The sequence below is a fragment of the Prionailurus viverrinus genome, chromosome D3 (genome assembly GCF_022837055.1).
Source record: "Prionailurus viverrinus isolate Anna chromosome D3, UM_Priviv_1.0, whole genome shotgun sequence".
Taxonomy (NCBI): domain Eukaryota; kingdom Metazoa; phylum Chordata; class Mammalia; order Carnivora; family Felidae; genus Prionailurus; species Prionailurus viverrinus.
The window spans coordinates 30,025,575-30,050,654 of record NC_062572.1 but is presented as its reverse complement, the minus strand read 5'-3'; the positions used below and the strand labels follow the sequence as shown (position 1 = coordinate 30,050,654).

General features: G+C 45.1%; 1 protein-coding gene across 2 annotated transcripts; it reads right to left on the bottom strand.

Moving 5' to 3' along the window:
- Positions 1 to 812: 812 nt before the first annotated feature.
- Positions 813 to 23,182, bottom strand: ZNF74 (zinc finger protein 74). 2 transcript variants are annotated; one of them, XM_047828551.1, is made up of 6 exons: positions 23,172 to 23,182; positions 16,565 to 16,956; positions 16,088 to 16,173; positions 5,056 to 5,182; positions 4,509 to 4,604; positions 813 to 3,782 (listed from the first exon to the last, which is right to left on the bottom strand). In XM_047828551.1, the coding sequence occupies exons 2-6, from the start codon at positions 16,596 to 16,598 to the stop codon at positions 2,122 to 2,124; spliced, it is 2,004 nt and encodes a 667-aa protein (XP_047684507.1). In that variant the 5' UTR covers positions 16,599 to 16,956; positions 23,172 to 23,182; the 3' UTR covers positions 813 to 2,121. The 2 variants fall into 2 exon arrangements, with proteins under 2 accessions (XP_047684507.1, XP_047684506.1); XM_047828550.1 differs by lacking the exon at positions 23,172 to 23,182 and having other exon boundaries at positions 16,565 to 17,049.
- Between the last annotated feature and the right edge of the window lie 1,898 nt (positions 23,183 to 25,080).

The window sequence follows — 25,080 nt, the reverse complement described above, 5'->3', positions numbered from 1 at the left end:
GCCTGAACGAAGACCGTGTGGACACCCAGCTTTGAAAAGGGAGTCCCGTCCCTGGAGACGGCTGGGCAGGGGACATTCCTACTTGACCACTACTGCTGATGGATTTCTTCATAATGAAATGGTCTTACTTTACACACCACCAAAAACATACAAAAATGGTGATTCTTGAGGCTGTTCCTTTACCTCAAAAATTTCACTTTTAGAAATCTTTCTTAGATTTTTCTTAATGCTAAAAGAACTATAATGCAAAAAAATGCTCTAGGGGGAGCCTGGCTGGCTCAGTCAGTGGAGCATGTGACTCCTGATCTCAGGGTTGTGAGTTCAAGCCCCACATTAGCTGTAGAGATCACTTAAAAATAAAATCTTTTTTTTTCCTTAAGTTTAATTAATTAATTAATTAATTAATTTATAAATGTTTATTCATTTTTGAGAGAGAGAGAGAGGCAGAGCATGAGTGGGGAGGGGACAGAGAGAGAGAGGGAGACACAGAATCTGAGCAGGCTCCAGGCTCTGAGCTGTCAGCATACAGCCCAATGCAGGGCTTGAACCCACAAACTGTGAGATCATGACCTGAGCCGAAGTCAGATGCTTAACTGACTGAGCCACCCAGGTGGTCCTTAAGTTTATTTTGAGAGAGAGAGGGAGAGAGGGAGAGCGTGGGTGTGCACGGGGGAGGGGCAGAGAGAGAAGGAGAGACAGAATCTCAAGCAGGCTCTGTGCTGTCAGTGCAGAGCCTGATGCAGAGCTCAGTCCCATGACCGTGAGATCATGATCTGAGCCAAAATCAGGAGTCAGACACTTAACTGAGCCACCCAGGCACCCCAAAAATAAAATCTTAAAAAACAAAACCAAACAAAACCCAAAAAGATGCTCTATGAAGAATAGTTTATAACTGTGAAATGATTTATAATAGTGAAAACATGGAAATAACTTCAACATCCAATAAAAGAATATTTAATAGAACATTATGCCTCCATTTAAAACACATGTAACTCCAAGGACAGTGCAGTTACTTGGGAAAAAATTCTGCTATGCAGTAGGTGGGAAAAAAAGATTAAAGTGATATATACACTATATTTGCAGTAACGTAAAAATCCACTCTGAAACAAGCAGAAGGTAATGTATCAAAGTGCGAAATGCAGTTTTATTAGCAATTATGGGAGTCTTTTCCTTAATTCCACATTTCCCGAAATGTGGTCATTTTGCTGCCATAATTTAAAAAGTATACTAAAAAGCATTTCATAAACTATAGCTCTCTCTATAAACATAAAGTATTATCACTGAGAAAGCAGCTTGGATTTGCTTAGGACTGCGCGGAATAAACATTAATTCCAGATGAACCCCGTCCACCTCTGAAGACAGCAGGGGGACAGGTCCCCTCAGAGGGGCTCCTCCCACAGGGCTGAACCGGTGAGCAGAGGGAGGCCCTGTGGGCAGACTGGCCAGCCTGGGTGAAGGCGTGCTTCTAGACACATCTATCCCCAACACCACACCCTGGATGAACGCCGGGCACCCGCCTGTGTGCTCACCATTTCCCACCAGGACGAAGCTGGTGTGTCAGGACCTGGCTACGCTAATGCTGGGCTTCTGAGACGGAGGTGCTGTCACCGGCAGTAGAGCTGCTTCAATGAAGCCAGGCCGGGAAATCTGCCTTTTCCCAAACCCCCACCAGTGAAGATTATTCTCCTCTCCCAGAACAGAATAATGTTCACTTGGAAAGAATAGCGTTCATACTTACTCTGTTTCTATTATTACCATTATTATTATTCTAAACATAACAGCATACAAAGGAAATTCCTGATCGAAATCATGCCAGGAGCCGGTCCTGAGGACACAATGATCAATATACCTTGTTTTTGTCCTCAGGTAAGACCTACTCCCCAGGTCGGTGACTTGCAAGCCCAAGGAAAGCAGGACGACGGGACATCCTCAAATGGCCCTCACGTCTTCCCTCCTATAGGGCAGCCCTTCCCAGGGTGGTGCCGACTGCTCAGAGAGGTGTCCCAGCACGTGGGGAGATGGGCACAGGCGGCAGGGCCAGTCTTGTATCTGAGGCACGTGGATCTGAGCCGCAGTGCTTTCTGGGGAAGCAGCGAGGCTGATGACAACCAGCACGCCATGCTAATGTCCAGGTTTGCTGCCCAGCGGGAAAGTCCTGCTGGCCGAGGGCTGCACCACGCACAAGAGCTCTGCCACGTCCAGGGCGTTGAGTGGGTCCACGCCGCTCACGCCCGTGCCCCCCGTGCCCAGCAGGCTGCCCGGCACGTAGTAGGTGCTCAGTAAGTGCTTGTTGAACTGAATGGCAAAGGGCTTCTCACTGTGTCGTCTCTGGTGCTCGGCAAGGTGGGCGCTCCAGCCGAACATTTCCCCACACTCGTTACATCTGAACGACTTCTCCCCGGCGTGGACCTTCTGATGTTTGATGAGACAGTGATTCTGGCTGAAGGCCTTGCCGCACTCGCCGCACTTGTAGGGCTTCTCCCCGGTGTGGATGCGCTGGTGCACGATGAGGGACGAGTGGCAGCTGAAGGCCTTCCAGCAGCGGCTGCAGTCGAAGGGCTTCTCCCCGGTGTGGATGCGCTGGTGCACGATGAGGTAGGAGTGGGAGCTGAAGGCCTTGCCGCACTCATTGCACTTGAAGGGCTTCTCCCCGCTGTGGATGCGCTGGTGCACCACCAGGTACGAGTGGCAGCTGAATGCCTTGCCGCACGCGCCACACTTGAAGGGCTTCTCCCCTGTGTGGATGCGCTGGTGCAGCGTGAGGCGCGAGCGGCTGTTGAAGGCCTTGTCGCAGTCACCGCATTTGAACGGCTTGTCCCCGTTGTGGATCTTCTCGTGCACAGTCAGGGACGAGTGGCAGGTGAAGGCCTTCCCACACGCGCTGCACTTGTAGGGCTTCTCGCCTGTGTGGATGCGCTGGTGGCGCGTCAGGTGCGTCCTCTGGTTGAAAGCCTTCCCGCACGCGCCACACTGGTAGGGCTTCTCGCCTGTGTGCACGCGCAAGTGCATGTTGAGCAGCGAGCTGCAGCTGAAGGCCTTCTCGCAGGCGCTGCACTTGTAGGGCCGCTCGCCTGTGTGGATCCTGTGATGCACGTTCAGCGATGAGTGGCAGCTGAAGGCCTTGCCGCACTCGCCGCAGAAGAAGGGCTTCTCGCCGGTGTGGATGCGCTGATGCTCGATGAGGTTGGTGCTCCAGGTGAAGGCCTTGCCGCACTCGTGGCATTTGTAGGCTTTCTCTCGGGCGTGCCACCGCCGGTGCAGGGTCAAGGACGAGCTCTGGCGGAAGGCTTTTCCGCATTCGCTGCACATGAAGAGGCCATCCCCAGAGGCCGCCACCCGCCTCCTGCTTGGGGCCAGATGTTCACCGTGATCACCGGACTTGCACGGGCCTCTCCCTGCGCCTGCTCTCCGGTGCTTCGTGGCCGCCTCACCAGACCGGAAGCCCTCGGTGGACCCATCAGGAGGGTCTGCTTCTTCAGGAATGTTCTGGGGGGTGAAGAGGGTACGCCCAGAGGGGAAATCCTTCTCAGACACCTCATGGCCCTGCTGGTACCTCTCCAGGGAAATGTCCCGGCAGCTGGTGGGCGTTGGCCTCTGCAGTGTGGCCTCACCCCTCACCAGAGAGGCTGCTGGATGCTCTCGGGCCCACCCATTGCCCAGACTGGGGCTGTGGATGCTAGACTTCACCAGTGGCTCAGTGATGGGCTCCTGGTAAGGCTCTTCCTTGTGAACACCCTGTCGTTGACACAACTCGTCCTTCACCTCATGCCCAGGCTCCCCTTCTGTAAGAAACAGAAAATGCAATCTTCCATAAGCACGCGGAGAGCTGGCACTAGAACTCAGGCTGTGGTCTGCTGGGGGTTCGGTGAGCACAGAGAAGAGAGGGGAGGCCAACAGCCAGAGCACGCCAAGGCTCGGGGCATGCATCTCGGGTGAGATGGGTACAAGCCCACAAGAGACGGGGCAGAGGAAGATGGAGATGGGAAATTCCACATAGAGCCAGGGACCCAGGAAAGGGGCAGGGCTCACGGGGTCTGGCGGTTGGACATGATTCACTTATCGAAACATCGACTGCTGTGTGTATGTACATCTCTGATGTATGTACATCTCTTTAAGAGCTAAATCAGTCTCCTGTCAGCCTCACATGCCAGGGGTATGATCTCCATTGGAGCCACCTCTGCGAACCTTGATCCCCCTCCCTTCCCAACTCAAGGCTGACTCTGCCTTCTTCTCGGTGAGTGAGCCCTGGTTCCACACACTCCCTGCCCCCTGTCCATTTGCCACTTGTTGAATGTTTCCAGAGATGTGGACATTATTTCTGTCTCTCGCCAGTAGAAGGCAGAGGTTTTTGCCTGTTTTGCTTACCACTGAATTTCCAGCACAGTTGCCCACACACAGTTGGTGTTCAACGTATGTGTTGAAGGAAGGAAGCAGGACCACACGGGGGCGGGGGTGTGAGCACTGAGAGGCAAGGGTCTGTACATCCTTCCATTGTGTTCCCTGCTCACCTGGCCAAGCCCCTCCAGGGGCTTCTCTGGGCATCCACCACGGCTCCTCACCTCGTTCCAAGTGGGAGATCACATCTGGCTTGCAGACTGGGGGTCCTGTTTGTAGGGAGGAAGTGGTGTGTGTGGTTCTGAGTGCTGTGGCTCCCCACAGCAGGACAGCGCCAGGAAACAGCCCAGCCCAGCCCAGCACTAAGAGGTGTGCGCCATCCCCGGGGACGGGGTCTCACATGCAGAACCTCAAATGAAGCACATACTCTGAGGACCCCGTGGGTACTAATGTTCCCCTCTGTATCTCCCTTGGAAAGCTCCAGGGCAGGCTGGGCTCCCAGGCCCCTGTCCATCTCCTCCCTCTCTTCTGGCCCCCACCCTGGGACCAGCCCCACCTCCAGGCAAGGATGTTGGCAGTTACCATGCACTGCCCAGGCCCAGCATCAGTGCAGAGACCACATCTCCTGCATCTGGGCCTGGCACCGAAGGGAGGCTTGGGAATACCTATTGGCATGGCAGAATGCCCAGACTGCAGGCTGAGCTTGAGGAGCTATCTTACCCAGGGCAAGAAGGTTCTGGTAGTTCTCCAGCATCACATCACGGTACAAGGCCCTCTGAGGGGAGTCTAGCTGGCCCCACTCCTCCTGTGTGAAGTCCACAGCCACATCCTTGAAAGTCACCGATTCCTGGAATGACACACACATTCTCATTCACTCAGGACAGGAGTGATTCAGACTGTGTTCATGGTTCCGAGGGAGCCACATGTCGACTCAGGACCTTAGGAATGAAGGGTTAACCTTGGGTGACCTTCTCCTGAGTATGGAAGGTTGTGCTGTAGATGCCATCTATCTACAGCCCAACATACACAACACGTCTGAACCAGGAATGGCCATGCAGACCCTGGCCTTCTGGACTGGGAGGGCCAAGCTAACTGGCCAGCCCTGGTGCAGGTGCCTCAGTGGGCTGGAGGCTGCTGTAAGTTCTGGGTAAGACGCTATGCTTCCCAGGCTTAAGAATGTCAAGCTTAAGAACTTGAAAGACTAGTACAAAGAACCCAGAAGCCCTATTCAAATCTCACCATTGCAAAAGGACCCTACTTTGGGCAGGAAGCCATTATTACACCCTAAGGAAGTAAACTCTACTTACCAGCACAGGCCCAAAGGACCAAGGGAGCCACTTTGTGTTCTGCCTGCCTGCCTCCCACACCTTCCCACCAGACCCCTGTTCCCCTGCCCTCCCTCAGCTCATGTCCTGACCTGTTCCCACTCTCCCCAACAGTGGTCACTGACACGTGCAAGCACTCCTGTTCTAGAACCCCAGGCTCCTCTGCTGCCTGGGGCTCCTCACCGGCTCTGGAGCCTCCAGGCTGGCATCCCCAATGTTCCTCTAGCTCTTCACGCTCCAATTCCACTCTGCATCCCCCTTGATAGCAGCATATAAGCTCTCCAGGCCCATCAGGGCACTGACCTAAGGTGGCAAGGGTGTGTCTTTCTTCAAAGACACGGGTACTGTGGGATCTTGGCTTAAATCATAGACAGGGCATTACATTAGACATAACAATGAAGAACAAACCAAGCAGGGGAGGCCTGGCTCCCATCTTGTAAGTGTTTGCTGGGAGTGACTGGCATACAACCAAGCTCATCAGGTTTCTCTGGAAACCCTGGACCTGCATCAGCACCCATGGTCAGGCACTGTGGTGCACAATTTCAGGCCCTGAGATGAGGCCTTCTGCCTACCAGGAGGTCAGGAAGAGTGGGGGCATCCTTAGGGACCACCAGAGCTTTGACCAACAGCTCTAAAAGTGGCTTATGCTTGGGGTGCCTGGGTGGCTCAGTCCGTTAAGCCTCTGACTTCAGCTCAGGTCATGATCTCACGGTCTATGAGTTTGAGCCCTGCTTTGGGCCCTGTGCTGTCAGTACAGAGCATGGAGCCTACTTTGGATTCTGTGTCTCCCTTTCTCTGCCCCTCGTCCATTCATGCTCTGTCTCTCAAAAAATGAATAAATGTTAAAAAAAAAAAAAGTGGTTTAGGGGCGCCTGGGTGGCGCAGTCGGTTAAGCGTCCGACTTCAGCCAGGTCACGATCTCGCGGTCCGTGAGTTCGAGCCCCGTGTCGGGCTCTGGGCTGATGGCTCAGAGCCTGGAGCCTGTTTCCGATTCTGTGTCTCCCTCTCTCTCTGCCCCTCCCCCGTTCATGCTCTGTCTCTCTCTGTCCCAAAAATAAATGTTGAAAAAAAAAAAATTTAAAAAAAAAAAAAAAAGTGGTTTATACTTTTAGACAGTTTTCACCATTGCTGTGGACAGAACTGTGTCCACCTGAAATCATATGTGGACACCCTCACTTCCGACATGACTGTATTTGGAGCCAGGGTCTCTTTAGTAGGTATCCGAGGTTACAAGGGGCCATAGGGGTGGGCCCTGATCTGACAAGCTTGGTGGCTGCATTTGAAGAGGACAAGAGATCTCTCTCCCTGCTGCGCATCCTGAGAAGCAAGAGCCAGGAAGAGAGCCTCAGCAAACCGGACCCTGCTGGCACCCTGATCTCAGACTTGCCGCCTCCAGAACTGTGTGAAAATACATTTCTGTTGTTTAAGCCGCCAAGTCAGTGGTATTTTGTTACGGCAGCCCGACCGCAGACAAACACCAACATAACGCAGTAGGAAAGATAAAGTCACTCTTTATAACACACACAAAATGCAAGTCTCGGTGGGACAAGGATCTAAATGTGGGCGCTGCTGGGAGATAGTTCCCTAAATCCCTCGCTAGCATGACAGGAAACCCAGAAACCAGGAGGGGGCGATTTACGTTTCTTCCATGAAAGTTTACATTTTCTGCATGCAACACTGGCAAATCACTAAGAAGAAAGAAAAAAGAAAATGGGCATAGGGTTTAAGCAGACAATTCACAGAACACTGACAAATGACTAATAAGCACATGAGGCGATGCTCAGCTACACTAGATACACAGAAATGATTAATAAAATACCATTTCACACACAGCAGAGAGGCACAATGTTTAAAGCCTGAAAGTAAGTAGTGGGGGCTGGTCCGTGGGGAAACAGATGGTCTTACACCATTGGATAGGTATCAGGGGGACATCCATTTTGGAGGGCAAAACCTGCTCCACTTTCTCTAGTGAAGCCGAGAGTGTGTGTTCCCTGTGCCTCAGAAGTTCACTCTGAGATTCCTATCCAGCCCGAGTAACTGAGAAAACACTGGAAACATGCTGAACGCCCATCAACCGGTAGGGATGAATATACCACAGAAAATTGTGCAGCACTGAAAATGAACACGGTGGAGTAACTCGTCCTGTGGGGAGCTCTTCAGAGCAGTGTGGTGGGCACAAAAGCAGGCTGAGGGAAACCATGCCCAGTGTGATGCCTGACACGGTACCGTCTAGAACCACACACGGCACCGCGTGGAGTTTACAGATACTCAGATGTGCATCTAGCTCTACTGTCTGGTGGATGAGAGCACAGGCTCTAAGCCCAATGGCCTGGGTGGGCTACCCACTCTTGCCCTTCCTGGCTCTATGAATTGGGGGTGCCTCAGTTTCCTTGTCTGTTAACAGTACCTATGTCATTAATCACAGAGAGGACTGAATGAATTACTACTGTGTGTGAAGCACACACTCGAGTGCCTGGCAGATGGCAGGTGCCCTTTGGTGTTTGCCGTTCGTCACCATCCTCTGATACTGTCACAGACTGAGGAGGGCAGGGGAAGAAGAAGATGGGGGGCCAGGAAGGATGCAAAAAAACCTCTTGCCTTTACCTGCAATATTTTACTTTTTTAAAGGATTTGGAACAAATATGACACAATTTAGTCATTAATTTTGCAAAGTAGGTACACAGAGGGTTGTTATTACTCTGCTTAAAGGTTTCAAAATTTGAAAAATAAGAAAAAGCCATTCAAGGAGGAAGACTGCACATTTCCAATGGACATATAGAAAGAGTAATGATTTTTTTTTTTTTTTTTTTTTGGTCAGGAAAACGTAGATTAAAACAAAATAACGTAACACTTTTTACCTACCAGGGGAGCACTAATTAAAACCTGGCATCCTGGCAATGAGGAAGCATTTTTGGTGGGAGTGGGAATTGTTCTACTCTTTTGGGTATTCACACTGTAGAAACAAAGTTTCTGCACATAAGGAAGCAAATGCAAGGCTGAGTATTGCCAGCATTGTACTTACCAGAAACCAACCAACCAAGGCATCAGGATGGTTGACTAAATTAGGGTAGGTGCCTACAGGCAGACCACGGAAAATAATGCAGCTATCCAAAGGTATGCGTTGTACATTATGCTAAGTGAAGGAAGCCAAAAAAGGCCACATATGGTATGATCCCACTTATATGAAATGCCCAGAATAAGCAAATACAGAGAGACGAAAAGCAAATTAGTGGTTGCTGAGGGCTAGAGTGATAGCTAATGGATATAGGGTTTCTTTTGGGGGTGATAGAAATGTTCTAAAACTGACTACAGTTGACAGTTGCACTGCCTTGTGAATACACTCAAAACCACTGAATTGTACCCTTGAAAAGGACGGATTTTATGGTATGTGAATTATACGTCCATAAAAACAAAGGGAAGCACTGGAATGTGTACAGTCTGATCCCATTTTTAGAACAATATGGTTAAGCCCCATGTCTACGTATGCTGGAAGCTGCTCATGTGAACAAGGAAAGAGATGTGGAAGAATAAGTATCAAAACTGAGGACACTGGCTGTCTTAAGGAAATGTGATTGTAGGTACAGGGAAAGAAGATTATTAACTTTGTTACACAGCAAATATTGGTTTTGTAAATTAAAAAAAAATTACTTTTCAAAGAAGAAGGAAAAGCAAAGCAGGGCAGGGATTAGCAGTATGATTTTGGTCTGGCCACCCAGTTTCCTTGAGCCTGTTTTCCTGCAGCTAGGGAAAAGACTGGGAGCAGTGGGGCCTCCTGTGGTTGAAGAGAAAATAAAGCAGGGTGAAAGTATCTCAGTCTCAGGTACCAAGGAAAGGATGCAGCGTCTGTCAGTCCCCACTTGGCCATCTCCGGCCTCTCTGGCTGGGCACACCAAGAAGCTGGAGACCCTGCCCTGGCTCTATGAGAAGAGAACAAACAGCAGTACGCGTCCAGAATCGTGTCAGGGATGTCTCCTGTCTCAAGCATTAGAGAAGGGGCAGGCCACAGCAGAGCATGCTGGCGCCCAGAAATGGGGTGAGTTAGGCTCCGGCAGGGGGCGTGTCCTGATACTTCCCGCTCACGGAGCTCTGTCGTCGTGGATGAGGAGCAGTGGGAGGTGCCGCTGTGGCCAGAGGATGAAGACACGTGCTCTGAGGTGCTGATGCCTGTGTTCTGCAGCAGGATGGACAGAGGGAAGGCAGGAGAGAGGGACAAGAACAGATTCTGCGTGTGGGCTGGCAGAGTGAAGAAGAAGCAGCCTGGTAAAAACTGCATTTCATGTTCTGCTTCCAGACACAAAAAAGTAACAAGGACCAGGTTTGCCCTGTTCCCTCAGACAACTGCTAAACTGGGCAAAATGTATGAAACAATGATTGAATTCAAGACACTAGACGAGTCGCAGCTCAGAACAGACCTCTGACAGAAGGGAAACAAAATGAGCCCCACAGCCACCCGATCCTCCCACCTGGAAGCAGTTTCCAGACTATAGTGTGGGGAGTGGTGACCCAGACAGAACCTGTGGTCTCACCAACTTGAAGGAGAACAGAGTTTAGGGTGTCCAGGTGATTAAAATTTCTAGGGCTACATGCCAGAGCAGAGGACCCAGAACTCTGGATCCACTTGAGACTGACTGAGGACCAATAGGCATGTGCCTGGGAGGAAACAACCCCAAACCAGGAAAAGAAACACCAGAAAGAAGTAGGTAGAACAATTATTAAAATTCACACAAGGTTGGGGGTAGTTTATGGTCTCACCAGCCAGAGTGGAATGCCCTCCTGCTGAATGGGCACTGAGAAAAGTCCACAGAAGAGAAGAGCTTCAGTGGTCTGACAAAATTAGCGCAAGACTAAAGCCTTCTCTGGCTCCACCTTAACAAAACCTAAAGAGCAAGCCTTGAAAGATCCAACTAATACTAAGCAATGCCCACCCAGAACAAATTCCAGAAATATTTAAGAATTCCAAAAAAAAGCCAACACTCAACAAAGTCAAATTCACTCTAGCATCTAGTAAAGCAACTAAAAGGAAAAAATAAGTTAACAAAATCAGAGAAATTAAGAGTATACTAAAATAGTATTTGTTTACCTCATAAGAATGCATAAAGGAGAAACAAACAAAAAAGACACAAGACCTAGAAAACAAATAACAAAATGGCAGATGTAAATCCAGTCATAGCCATAATTATATTAAATATGAATGGTCTTTGGGGCACCTGGGTGGCTCAGTCGGTTGAGCATCCGACTTGGGCTCAGGTAATGATCTCACAGTCTGTGAGTTCGAGTCCCGCGTTGGGCTCTGTGCTGACAGCTCAGAGCCTGGAGCCTGCTTCAGATTCTGTGGCTCCCTCTCTCTGACCCTCCCCCGTTCATGCTCGGTCTCTGTCTCAACAATAAATAAACATTAAAAAAAATTAAAAAAAAAGAAATGTGAATGGTCTTAGGGTGCTTGGGTGGCTCATTCAGTTGTGTCTAACTCTTAATTTCAGCTCAGGTCATGATCTCATGGTTCGTGAAACTGAGCCACCACTCTGCACTGCAGGTGTGGAGCCTCCTTGGGATTCTCTCTCTCCTTCTCTCTCTGCCCTTCCCCTGCTTGCATATACACACTCTTTTCCTCTCAAAATAAATAAATAAACTTAAAGTAAACAAATAAATAAATGTGTATGGTCTTAATACTCCAATTGAAAATTAAAGATTGTCAAGTCGAATTAAAAAATTAAGACCCAACTATATGTCAGCCACAGAAACCCACTTTAAAAATGAAGACAAAGGCACGTGGGTGGCTTAGTCGGCTAAATGTCCGACTCTTGATTTCAGGTCAGGTCATGATTTCACGGTTCGGTTGGTGAGATCATACCCCGTGTTGGGCTTTATGCTGACAGTGTGGAGCCTGCTTGGGATTCTCTCTCCCTCTCTTTCTGCCCCTTCCTGGCTTGTGCATGATCCTTCTCTCTAAAAATAAATAAATAAACATTAAAAAAACAAAGACAAATACACCACACATACACAATAAATAAAAATAAACATCAAATAAGAAAAAAAGAAAAACAAAGACAAAAGTAGTTTAAAAGTAGAAGAATGGGAAAAGATATATCCTGCAAATACTAATCAAAAGAAAGCTGAAGTGGCTACATTAACATTAGACAAAGCAGATTTCAGAGCAAAGGACATCATCAGAGATAAAGAGAGATGTTACATAATAATCACTATGTGATTATGTAATGGTCATCATCACAACAGCAATTCATTAAAAGCTCACAACATTATAGATGTACCTACCAAAAGAGCTTCAAAATACATAAAGCAAAAACCTGATAGAACTGAAAAGACAAATCCACAATTATACTTGGTAATTTCAACAATAATCTCTCTCAATAATTGATAGAACACATAAGCAAAAAATATGTAAGGACATAAAACAATTGATTAACACATCATTCAACTTAATTAACATTCACATAACACTCTAGCTGACAAAAGCAGAAGACACATTCTTTTCAAGTGCATATAGAACATTTATCATGGTAAACCACATTCTGAGCAATAAAATAAATCTTAGTAAATTTGAAAAAATTCAAATCATACAAAAGTTCCTTCTCTAACTACAACAGAATTAAACTAGAAATCAATAATAGAAAGATATCTGGAAAATCCTCTAAATATTGGGAAATTAAACAACACATTCCTAAATACCACAAGGTTGAAGAAGAAATCACAATAGAAACTGGAACTATTTTGAACTGAATACAAATGAAAATACAACATAAAGTTTGTGGGATGTAGCTAAGGTAGTGCTAAGAGGGAAATTTATAGCATCGGATGGTATATGAGAAAAGAAGGAAGGTGCCAAATCAATATCTGAGTTTCAACTTTAAGAAACCAAAATAAGTAGGGGCACCTGGGTGGCTCAGTCGGTTAAGCAACTGACTTTGGCTCAGGTCATGATCTCATGGTTCGTGAGTTCGAGCCCCACATCAGGCTCTGTACAGACAGCTCAGAGCCTGGAACCTGCTTCAGATTCTGTGTCTCCCTCTCTCTCTACCCCTCCCCCATTCACTCTCTGTCTCTGTTTCTCTCTCTCAAAAATAAATAAATATATTTTTTTTAATTTTAAAAAAAGAAACCAAAATAAGTAAAGGAAGGAAATAATATGGATCTAAAATCAATGAAATAGGAAACAGAAATTCAATAGAGAAAATCAAATCAAAAGATGGCTCTTGGAAATGATCGATAAAATTGATAATTAAACATATATTTACTATTTGACTCAGCAATTCCACTTAGGTATTTATTCTAGAGAATTTAAAACAATTTATTCTAGAGAATTTAAAACAGAGTACAAATATCTATATTTGTACTCAAATATTGATAGCAGGTTTACTTGTAATAGCCAAAACTTGGAAACAACCTAATATCCCTCAGCTAGTAGATGGATGAACAAATTGTAAATATCCATACAGTCTTTTGGGCTGAGTTGTGACCCCTCCAAATTCACATGTTGAAGTCCCAGCCCCTAGTACCTCAGAAAAATGACCATGCTTGGAGAGAGGGTCCTTAAAGAGATAATAAAGGCAAAATGAGGTCATTATAGTGAGCCATCATCCAATAGGACTGGTGTCCTGATAATAAAATGAACTTTGGACCCAGACATGTATAGAGAAAGACCATGTGAAGTCACTGGGAGAAGGTACCTTTACAAACCAAGAAGAGCAGCTTTGGAAGAAACCAATCCTGCTGAAATCTGGATCTTGAACATTCAGAACTGAGACAATAAATTTGTTGTTTAAGCCATCTGTAGCACTTTGCTATGGCAGCCCTTGTAAACTAATACAAATGGTATATTACTTAGCAATAAAAAGGAACAAACTATTGATTCACATAACGATATGAACTCAAAGCATTACGCTAAATGAAATTAGAAACTAAAAACTATGTGGGGCACCCGGCTGGCTCAGTTGGCAGACCCAACTCTTGATCTCAGGGTTATGGGTTTGAGCCCGATGTTGGGTATAGAAATTACTTAAAAATAAAATATTTAGGGATGCCTGGATGGCTCAGTTGGTTGAGCGTCCAACTCTTGGTTTTGGCTCAGGTCATGATCCCAGGGTCATGGGACTGCAACCCACGTTGGGCTCCATGCTGAGAGTGGAGCCTGCTTAAGATTTCTCTCTGTTCCCCTCTACCTACTCACGGGTCTGCCTCTTAAAAAAAAATAAAATAAAATCTTTAAAAAACAAAACTAGGGGCGCTTGGGTGGCTCAGTTGGTTAAGAGTCCAACTTCAGCTGTCATGATCTCACAGTTCATGGGTTCAAGCCCTGTATTGGGCTCTGTGCTGACAACTCAGAGCCTGGAGCCTGCTTCAGATTCTTTGTCTCCCTCTCCCTCTTCCCTCACTCATGCTCTGTCTCTGTCTGTTTCTCTCTCAAAAATAAATAAACATTAAAAAAATCTTTTTAAAAAGAAAGCAAACACTACATACTATGTATTTCCATACACAATTCTTAAAAAATGCAAAACTGTGGCTGCCACAGGATTGGGGGAGAGGACTGACTGTAAAGGGGTTTGAAGGAACTTTCTGGGTGATGGAAATGTTCTATGTTATGATTGTGGTGCTGGTTACATTTAACAAAACTCATCAAATCCTGTACTTAAAATTGGAGAACTTTATATAAATTATACCTCAATAAATGTGATTCAGAAAACCCACTGGATTTCATGGAGATGAGAAAGTGGGGGTGAGGACACATGCTGAGAACATGCCCATAACTGAGGCAGGCAGGGATGAAGCATAATGGTCATGGCATTAGCAGAAGAAAGGAGAAACATAGGCAGAAACAAGCTCCAGAGACAACAGAATGTGGTGTTGGAGAAAGGGGGCTATCAGAGGCTACAAGGCTTCTGTGTGAGGGTGTCAAAAGGCAAGGGCAAGATAGGATCTGAGCCTTGTGAAGGCCCATCAGGGGGTATTCCCAACCCACTGGGAGAAGCCCATGTCTGGTGTGCATTCATTCTGTAGAATAGGAAACAAATCCCAGGGGGAAGGTGTGGGAATCAAATGTGTGGTACTGAAACTGGCAAGGAAGTCAGAAAAGACTGTGGGGGTGGGGGGGATGTCCCAGGAGAGCAAAACACTTGACTGTGAGTCTGAGTGGGACTGCTGGGAGAGAAGAGTACTCAGGAGAGGAGGACCAGTTACTCAAGGATCTAACAAGCTGATCCTTTAGGAATAACACCTATGAACAAGAAAGGTACTACCTTGAGGGAGTCACTCACAAGTGCACGCACACTTCCTATTGAACCATTCGAAGCTAAGTTGCAAACATCATACCTTACCCCACATGCTTCACCTTGTATATTCTAAGGATACTCTCTTACCCAATCACAGTGTTATCATCACACCCAAGAAATTTAATGTTGATACTATATGATCTAAGATAAATCCATTTTCAAATGTCCTCAATTGTCCCAAACTTCCTTTGATTGAATGTTTTGGATCTCTGACCCATCAAAGATCACATACAGCATTTGACAGTCATTTCAATCTTGAGCGTTTTATAGAACAAAAGAGCATTCTAACACATTACAGAAGCTAGGCACATCTCATAATATGGTTTTTATAGTTACTTCTATTTTTTTGTAATCAGACCCCTTTCAAGTGGGAGGTTAACAGAATCACAAAACCCTAAAAAAGTCAAAGGACCCTCCATCCTCCAGCCCTTCTCACTACTGAACACTCTCTTTATCAACTGTACCCTTTTAAATACTGTGAAGGATGGGGGTGGTTTGGGTGGTAGAACAAAATGAGAAACAAAACCCAAAGTCTGTGAAAGGAGGGATTTGGGCCCTACTTAGCTGCAGAAGTGGCCCCAGGGCCAATTCCTCGCTGAGCTCCCAAATCTGCTAAAACTCCAGGTTTTTCCTTGACAACCCCATTTCAGGGTCCGTACAGTGGAAATGCAGACAGGGACGCACCCCCTTACCAACACTCTTACCCTGGTGCTGCAATGCAGCCTTTCCTTCAACTGTTCCACATTCCCCTACCTGATTCCATCCCAGAAAATTCTCCCCAAGGAGGGCCATCCCCCAGGTCTGCATGTGAAGGTGACTGAAGTGATTGGGTGAGCTGTCATCTACGTGCTTAGGTTCCACTAAAACCACTCCTCTGAGCTCCTGCTATAATGCTGGGCAAATGACCCACCCACTGGGCTGAATCAGGCTGGAAGGGACACTCATTTCAAGGGCACACTTGGACTCTTCTACCAGAGCTGTTCCCTTGCCCAGAGCTTCCTAAGGACGGGAGAGCAGGCACCCCAGATTGGGAGAGGGGGAGAGGTGGTCCTTGAATGACTTGAAGATCCTGGGCAGAAGAAAAGTGCCAACCCCCTTTATAAAGAGCGAGATGTTCAGAAGGAAAAAAAGACAACTACTCACCTCGGACCTGGCTTCCAGGAGACCCTGACCCAATTTATCCTCTGGATTCTTTCTGAGGGTAAGAGCAGGCTCCTGGGAGGGCAGAGCTGAGGAGGAGAAATGAGTCAAAGGGGCTGTTCTGCCCATAGCCACCAGGCGCATGGCTGAACTAAATAGAGCCCACTCCACCCCTGGCATGGGGGAGGATCAGAGAGAAGTCAGGAACCGCCCATATAGATGGGGTAGGGAGAGAACCCTAATATCCAATACAATCCGATAGGCATCAGGGATTAATTCTGCCAGTGTCTCAGGCACTCCAATCAAGAAGGAAGAATACTGCCATTCCCTTCCTCTTCAGCATGCTTGAGACGTGGAAGTAAACGGATGCGCACGGTGGCCTGACTCTGCTAGGTGCTTCTGGGAAACTAGGCTGACATCTCTGGGTGTCAGTCTCAAGCGCAAGGCCACAGACCCAGTGACTAGAAGAGTCAACTGTACCTGTCTCCTGGGGCTTCGGGGCAGGGGTCTCCATGGCGCCCCTCGGCAGTGTTCCCCGGAGGCGTGGGCAGCTCTGCAGCCTCCTGGGCCCCAGGCCAGGCCCAGAGGCGCGGGTCCTGCTCCTGGGGCTCAGGGACAGCCTGCAGGGGAGCCCCGTGGGGTTGCACGCGCACTCCCGGCTGCACGGTCACGCACGCGGAGACTCCTGAGTTCCCCTCAAGGTCGGGGTCAAGCTGGTTCGGCAAGCGCCACACACCCGAGGCTGCGCTCACGCCCCATCACCCGCGACCTGGGGCACTGCGTCGGGGGACCAGGGCCGGCCTCAAGCTCAGCCGTCCGGAGGCAGCGGGCGTAGAACACGGCCCCTCCGCGGACTGACAGACCGACCGACGCTCGGACAGATGCGCGAACAAGCGGGCCGGCCTCCCACAAAAGCGGACCCACGACCACAAAGGAGCAGCTCAGCGACCGCCGCGGGAAAGTACGCCTGCGCGGACCGGACGCGAACTACAACTTCCGGTAGCCTTTGCGTCGCGCTGGCGCGGACTCCATTGAGAGAATGCAGTCGGGGTCCGGGAGCTGCCTGGCACCTGGACGCGAACCGGCTTTGTAAGCACAGGCTTCTGGGAAATGTAGTTCCCAGCGCAGCAACTAAACTCTCTGGCCCCGCCCCACTCTTCCTCCCACTCTTTGCTGCATAAGGCTCTTGTGTCTCGGTGGGTGGGTGCGTGAGTGAATGAGTGGAGTGAGTGTCTCTCTCTCTCTCATTGGGGATGTGAGAGGACGGTACCCAGAAACGTGGAAATATCCTATCAGTTCGTCCATGCCTCCAGATGGCGTCGGGTGGGCTCCGACCCACATTCATTTTTGCGAATCCTCAGGCCTCTGGTCTTAGGGACCCTAGAGGTGGTGGCCTGCACCCTGGACCCCGAAGAAGGGAGAGCCCGAGCCCTGGTGGGACTGCCCACCCTTAGGAGCTTGGGAAGGAGGATCTGGGCTGTGGCACAGCTCTGGCACAGTCCCGTAACTTTATCACAGTGATGATGCCGATATTTATTGAGGACCAACAACATGCCAGGCACCTTTCTTGCCTGGAAACAGCTTGACATGTATTTTCTGGCAGAACATTCACAACAGCTCAGTGAGGTTTGGTAAATATTATTACCTTCGTTTTAGAGATGAGGAAAATTGGGCACAGCGTGGTGGGGTAACTTGTCGCAGGTCACACAGCCAGGAGGATGAAGAGCCAGGCTTTGAACCCAGGCCGAGTAACTCCAGAAAGAAGTTTATTACCAGGTTCCTGAGAGCTAGTTTGGGGTGAGGCAGACTGGAAACTTTTCAGACCCCTACCTTGACTACAGGTAGGCTTGGCCACATACAGGGTCTCATTTGACACCAGCGAGCTGTGCTCAGTGCAGACAGTGTTCAATAGCAACCCCAGGGCAAAAGCCCGGGTGGGTGTGAGACTGTGTGTATCTGAATCTCACAAGTCTGGTTGTGAATCTGTGAGTGTGGTGGTGAGTGGTTGTTGTATTATAGGGCTGGTTATCGTGTGAGTCCTTGTGTATAGGTGAACCTGTGTATATATATTTGTGTCTCTGTGGGTCTTACAGATCTTGTTTCTTTGTATCTGTTGCACAATCACCCTATGTTCATTTTGACTCTGTGTGTTTCTTGCCTCATTTCTCGTGTGTGTGTGTATATGGGTGTGCCTCTGAGAAAGAGTGTATGCATGCAATCTGGTCTGCGGGCTTGTATCTGGCTGCTCTCTTACAGTTCTGGTATGTGTCTGGATGTGTGTATGTGTGTAAGCTTTCTGTACATGGAAGTGTAATTTGCACTTGTGGGCTTGTGAGTCTGGTGTGATTCTGTATGTGATGGCATATAGCTGTTGACTTACAGGTCTGGTCTGAGTCTGTATAGATATGTGCTCGTGTATGTGTGTATGTCTCACAGGTCTGAGTGAATGACTATGTGTGTATTTGCTCCTGTGCCCCTCTGTGTGTTTTTGCCTGTAACTATTTGTGGATGGTTCAGAGAATCATCTGTGTCTGTGTTCTGTGTAACAGTGTGTGTATGTCTTGTACAGGTGAATCTGTAAACCTGTATGTGTGTGGCTGTTCTCTCACAATTCTAGTTTGTGTCTGGGTAGATACACACCTTTGTAAATCTGTGGGTTTCACAGGTCCAGTTATGAGTGTGTGTATGCTGTATATGTTACTCTGTATGTCACTCAGTGTGTCTGTGTGTACCTGCAGTGCTCATCAGTGTGTGTATCTTTATGTATCTTTGCTCCTGTGTACATATTTATGTCACTGTGGGTCTCATGGGTCTGGTTGTGTGACTGTAAATCAGTACCATCCCAGGGATTCCATATTAAGTGTGCTGTCCACTCATATCTCTGCCTACCAGTCCTGAAAAGTAACAAGACAGTAGCTACAGGGATGTGTCCAGTCTAAAATAAAGAAGTGGATTGGAGGATGCAGTTATTGCTTTCTACTGACTGTAGAATTCTGGAGCTGTGAAAGGCATTTATTTAATAGAGAATAGGTACTGTAAGACTCTTAGATAGAGAGATATCCTAGGTTACTTTCTGACTCCTGAGGGTCATCCATGTGAAATCCTGAGGGCTGATTAGCAGGGCCATGTGAAATTCCAAAGAAATATGGGTGTATATCCCACTTTAAAAGTAAAAATCGGGGCGCCTGGGTGGCGCAGTCGGTTAAGCGTCCGACTTCAGCCAGGTCACGATCTCGCAGTCCGTGAGTTCGAGCCCCGCGTCGGGCTCTGGGTTGATGGCTCAGAGCCTGGAGCCTGTTTCCGATTCTGTGTCTCCCTCTCTCTCTGCCCCTCCCTCGTTCATGCTCTGTCTCTCTCTGTCCCAAAAATAAATAAACGTTGAAAAAAAAAATTTTTTAATAAAATAAAAGTAAAAATCTCACAGTGTATACCAATGTCAACTTACTATGTTATATGCCTGAAAATAATATAATATTGTATGTCAATAATACTTTAATTTTTAAAAACTCTTTAAAATGGGAGATTTTACAGACAAAAACACATTAATAATGTCTTATTACATTAATGTTTGGTGTTATAACCTAAATACCTTCTCTAAGTACCTGTATAGGTAGCTTGTTGTCAGACTAATCCTCTTGCCAATAGCAGCTACAAACTTGCACAGAGGAATGAATCTCAAGCAGATAGTGGGCTAATGACACATAGTCCAGAGTTTGAGGGCTTCCAGAATGGTTCTATTATTTAAATACATTTTTAAAAATGTTTAGGGGCACCTGGGTGGCTCAGTTGGCTCAGTTAATATATATATATATATATATATATATATATATATATATATATATATAACTCACATAAGCAAAAACCCTTTGGAGTTCTCAGTAATTTTAAGAGTATAAAGAGCTCTTCAGTTCACTGAAGAATTTTAGAAATATTTATTAATTCATTAAAAAACAATAAGCCAAATACATGCTGTATTAGTTTCCTAGCACTGCTGTAGCAAAATACCATAATGTCTCATTGCTCTGGAAGCTAGAGATCTGAGATCAAGTTATCTGTAGGTCTGGTTCCTTCTGAGGATTATGAGGAAGAATCTGTTCTATGACTTCCATAGCTTCTGGTGGCTTACTTCAATCTTTTGCATTTCTCGGCTTATAGAAGTATTATTCCAATCTCTGTCTTCATCTTCACATGACATGCTTCCTGTGTGTGTGTCTGTCTCCAAATTTCCCTTTCTTATAAGGACACCAGTCATGTTAGCTTAGGGTCCACTCTAAAGACCTCATTTTAGGGGCGCCTGGGTGGCGCAGTTGGTTAAGCGTCCGACTTCAGCCAGGTCACGATCTCGCGGTCCTTGAGTTCGAGCCCCGCGTCAGGCTCTGGGCTGATGGCTCAGAGCCTGGAGCTTGTTTCCGATTCTGTGTCTCCCTCTCTCTCTGCCCCTCCCCCGTTCATGCTCTGTCTCTCTCTGTCCCCAAAATAAATAAATGTTGAAAAAAAAATTAAAAATAAATAAATAAATAAAGACCTCATTTTAATTTGACTGCCTCTACAAAGACCCTATCTCTAAGTAAGGTCACATTCTCACAGATCAGGCATTAGGATCTCAACATATGAATTGGGGAGGGGGCACACAGCCAATAACAAATTTTAACATAAATGACATATTTTAAAAATGAAATAAAAATACTATATTTTCCAAAACAGAAGTAGTGAGAAGAGTGGCACCATTTGACTTGTGTGTGTGTATGCAAATCTCCTTAATATAATAGAAGACAGCTGGATCTTCAAAAGTGCTTCAGCATTCAATCTTTTGTGATATCACACATCATATAGATTCTAGAAAACTACATTGAATGCTTATGAGAATATTCTTATAATAAATGTTTTTATCCTGTGGATCTCTTAAAAGGGTCTTGAAGAATTCCAGAAGTTCTTATACCACATTTCACTTTGAGAATCATTGATCTAATGTATATGTAATTGGAGTCTTAGAAGGAGAGGAAAGAATGGAGCAGAAGAGTTATCTTAAGAGATAGCAGCCATATTCCTCCCCACTCCCCCAAACTGAGGAAAGACATTAACCCTGAAATCCAAAAACTTCAGGAATTCCAGAAAGGGCAAACATAAAGAAGAACCTAGTGAAGGGGCGCCTGGGTGGCTCAGTCAGTTAAACGTCTGACTTCAACTCAGGTCATGATCTCGCAGTCCATGAGTTCGAGCCCCGCAGCGGGCTGTGTCCTGCTTCAGATTCTGTGTCTCCCTCTCTCTCTGCCTCTCTCCCACTCATGCTCTGTCTCTCTGTATCAAAAATAAATAAAAACATTAAAAAAAAAAAGAACCTAGTGAAACTGCTGAAAACAAAGGATGGAAAGCAAAAATAACAACAAAGAGACAGCCCAGTAGGGAAACAATAAAAAATAATTACAGATGACTTTTCATCAGAAATGATGGCAGCCAGAAGACAATTAAATGAAATCTTCACAGTGGTGTAAGAAAAACAAAGAAACCCTACTTGTCAACTAAGAATTCTATGTTCAACAAAACTTACTTAAAAGTTAAAAGCAATATATATTGAGATATTTCAGAAAATCAAAACCTGAGAGAATTCATTAAAGGCAGTATGCAGATGTCAATGAATTTCTTTTGGATGAAAGAAAATTAAAGTTTTTAAAAAATCTATAAATTGTTTAAGGCAAAAACATAATAAAGTATTGTTGGATTTATAACATATGAAGAAGTAAAATAAATTGCAATAATAGCATAAAGGGGAGTAAATGAAATTATAACTTTGTTTTCTGTAAAGTAGTATAATATTAATTTAAGGTGTTGTGATAAATTAAAAACACATATTGTAATGCAACTGTTAAGAAATATGCAAAAGGTATACTTATGAGATCAAATTGAACCTTAAAAATTCCTTGATTCATCCAAAGAAGGTATAAAAGGTGAAGCAAAGGGAACAAAGAAGATAAGGGACAAAGACATAACAAAGATAGTAAACATGAAACAAACTGTTCCAATAATTAAAGTTAGTGGACTAAACACACTCTCTAAAAGGCATAGATTACTGGGGTGTCTGGCTGGCTCAGTTGGTAGAGCATGCAAGTCTTAATCTCAGGGTTGTGGGTTCAAGCCCCACAAAGGATGTAGAGATTGTTTAAAAATAAAATCTTTTTAAAAGGCAGAGATTATCATGCTGCAAGAAAAATTAGATGCAATTATATGCTCTTTATAAAAGATACCCTCTAGTTATAAAGACACAGAGAAATAGAAAGGAAAAGGATGCAAAGAAATTATTTTGTGAAAAACAATCATCACTAGAAAGATGGAGTGGCTACTGAGATCAGAAAAAGTAGACCTAAAGATAAGGACTATTACCAGATATTGAGAAGGACATTTAATAGTGATAAAAGAGTGTGTTCTTCCTGAAGACATAATCCTAAATGTTTATACAGCTAAAAATATAGCTTCAAAATACATTAAATCAAAAATTAAAATGTAGTAAGTACATTAAATAAATATTTTACACAAGTAAAAGAAGAAATAGACACATCTGCAAACATTTCAAGGAGATTTGAAAAATTCTGTCAGCAACTGATAGAACACATAGGCCAAATAAAAAAGAATTCGGAGAATTAAATAATACCATTAATGAACTTGACCTAATTGACATGTACAGAGCACCACACCCAACAACGGCAGGATACACATTCTTTTCAAATTAATATGAAACATACATCAAGATAGACTAATGCTGTCCTGTTAAGCAAGTTTAATAATGTCAGAATAATTGAAATCATACAGCGGATTTTCTCAAAGCACAATGGAATTAAAATAGATATCAAAGGCAAAAAAATAACTTAAAGTATCCCCAAATATTTGGAAATTAAATAACACTTACAAATAACCATGTATCAAAGAAGAAATCATAAGGGAAATAAAATATTTTTTAGTTAAAACAATTTGCCGGGGTGGGAAAATAGGTGATGGGCATTGAGGAGGGCATTTTTGGGGATGAGCACTGGGTGTTGTATGTAAGTGAAGAATCACAGGTATCTACTCCCCAAGCCAAGAGTACACTGTATACACTGTATCTTAGCTAACCTGACAAAAAATTGTATATAAATTTTTTAAGGTTTATTTTTGAAAGAGAGAGCACAAGTTGGGGAGAGGCAGAGAGAGAGGGAGACAGAGAATCCAAAGCAGGCTCTGTGCTATCTGCACAAACCCAACATGGGGCTTGAACACACAAACCCGTGAGATCATGACTTGAACTGAAGTCAGACGCTCAGCCGACTGGGCCACCCAGGCACCCCAGGAAATAAGATATTTTAAGATAAATTATGAAAATATATTTCAAAATTCATGAGATGCTGCTAAAACAGTACTTGGAGGACACTCATATATTAGAAAAGAAAAAAAAGGTTAGAAAACATAATTTAAGCTACTAAAAATGACAAGAAATGAACCCAAAGAAAGTAAAAAGCAAGAGCAGAAATCAATGGAATAGAAAACATATGAATAATGAAAATCAACAAAGCCAAAGCAGAATATTTCAAAAGTTGAATAAAACTGGTAACCCCCTGTAAAACTGGCCAAGAAAGAGAGAAAACACAAATTACCAATATAAAGAGTGAAAGAGGAGAGATACCTATACTTTCGGCATTAAAAGGATAATAAGGGAGTATTGTTAACAAATTTAACAACAAATTGCTAACAAATGTGACAACTTAGATAAAATTAACAATTCCTTGAGGGGCGCCTGGGTGGCGCAGTCGGTTAAGCGTCCGACTTCAGCCAGGTCACGATCTCGCGGTCTGTGGGTTCGAGCCCCGTGTCAGGCTCTGGGCTGATGGCTCAGAGCCTGGAGCCTGTTTCCGATTCTGTGTCTCCCTCTCTCTGACCCTCCCCCGTTCATGCTCTGTCTCTCTCTGTCCCAAAAATAAATAAACGTTGAAAAAAAATTAAAAAAAAAAGAAAAAAAATTAACAATTCCTTGAAAAATGGATCTTACCAAATCGGACAGAGGAAAAAAAAAAAATCTGAATAGCCCTATAAAACAGAACAAAACAAACAGAAACCCTCTAAAATTATAATTTAAAACCTTCTTAGAAATAAAATTTCAGACTCAAGTGGTGAATTCCACTAATCATGTAAGGACTAAATTATACTAGTTTTTCAGAAAGTATTTTACAAAACAAAGGGGGGAGGGAACACTTCCTAGGTCATTTTCAGAGGCTTAAATAATCCTAATGCCAAAATCTGACAAGAACATTGCAAAGAAAGAAAATTACAGAACAATGACGCAAGAACACAGAAGTGAAAGTCTTCAAATATTAGCAAATCCAATCCAGCAATACTTTAGAAAGGATAATATATCATGACCAAGTGGAGTTTATTCAAGGAATGCGAATTAGTTTAACATTTCAAAATCAGTCAATGTAATTAGCTTAATTAACAGAGTAAATGAGAAAAAAATGTCCTCGATAAGGAAAAAATCATTTGAGAAAATAAGACATTTTTTATGGGTGGACATGGACAGGCTCACTTTAAAATTTTAACAGAAAAGCAAAGGATCAAAAAAGGTTGGGATTATTTGGAAGAAGAATGAAGTTGAAAAAGTTATGTGAAAAAGTTGGTGTAATGAGGGTTTGCTAGTGGTAAGGCAAATTAGATTGGTAGTCTAAGACTGAAAGTTTCCCCTGACAAACTTGGTTTCTACACTTGATCTTAGCCAAAAGGCCGAGAAGCGATAAACTTGGTTTCTAATGTTGTGTGTAAGAATTAAAATTTCACACATTGCCTGAACATCTTTGAGCCACACAGGGCCCCCTAGGCCAAAACGTGGATTCCTCTGCTCTTGCCAACATGCTCCTTGCCTGACAGGAAAGGCTCCTAATCCAGGTAAATCCAGGTAAAGGGGAGTAAATGAAATTATAACTTTGTTTTCTATAAAGTAGTATAATATGAATTTAAGGTGTTGTGATAAACTTTGT

Bases quoted from the DNA above. Each gene is read 5' to 3' on its own strand.
- ZNF74 (XM_047828551.1), bottom strand. From the start codon at position 16,598: ATGGAGACCCCTGCCCCGAAGCCCCAGGAGACAG. The intron at 16,174-16,564 runs GTACAGTTGACT...TCTCCTCCTCAG, and splicing joins CCCGAAGCCCCAGGAGACAG to CTCTGCCCTCCCAGGAGCCT. The intron at 5,183-16,087 runs GTGAGTAGTTGT...GTGTCATTCCAG, and splicing joins TCCTGGAAGCCAGGTCCGAG to GAATCGGTGACTTTCAAGGA.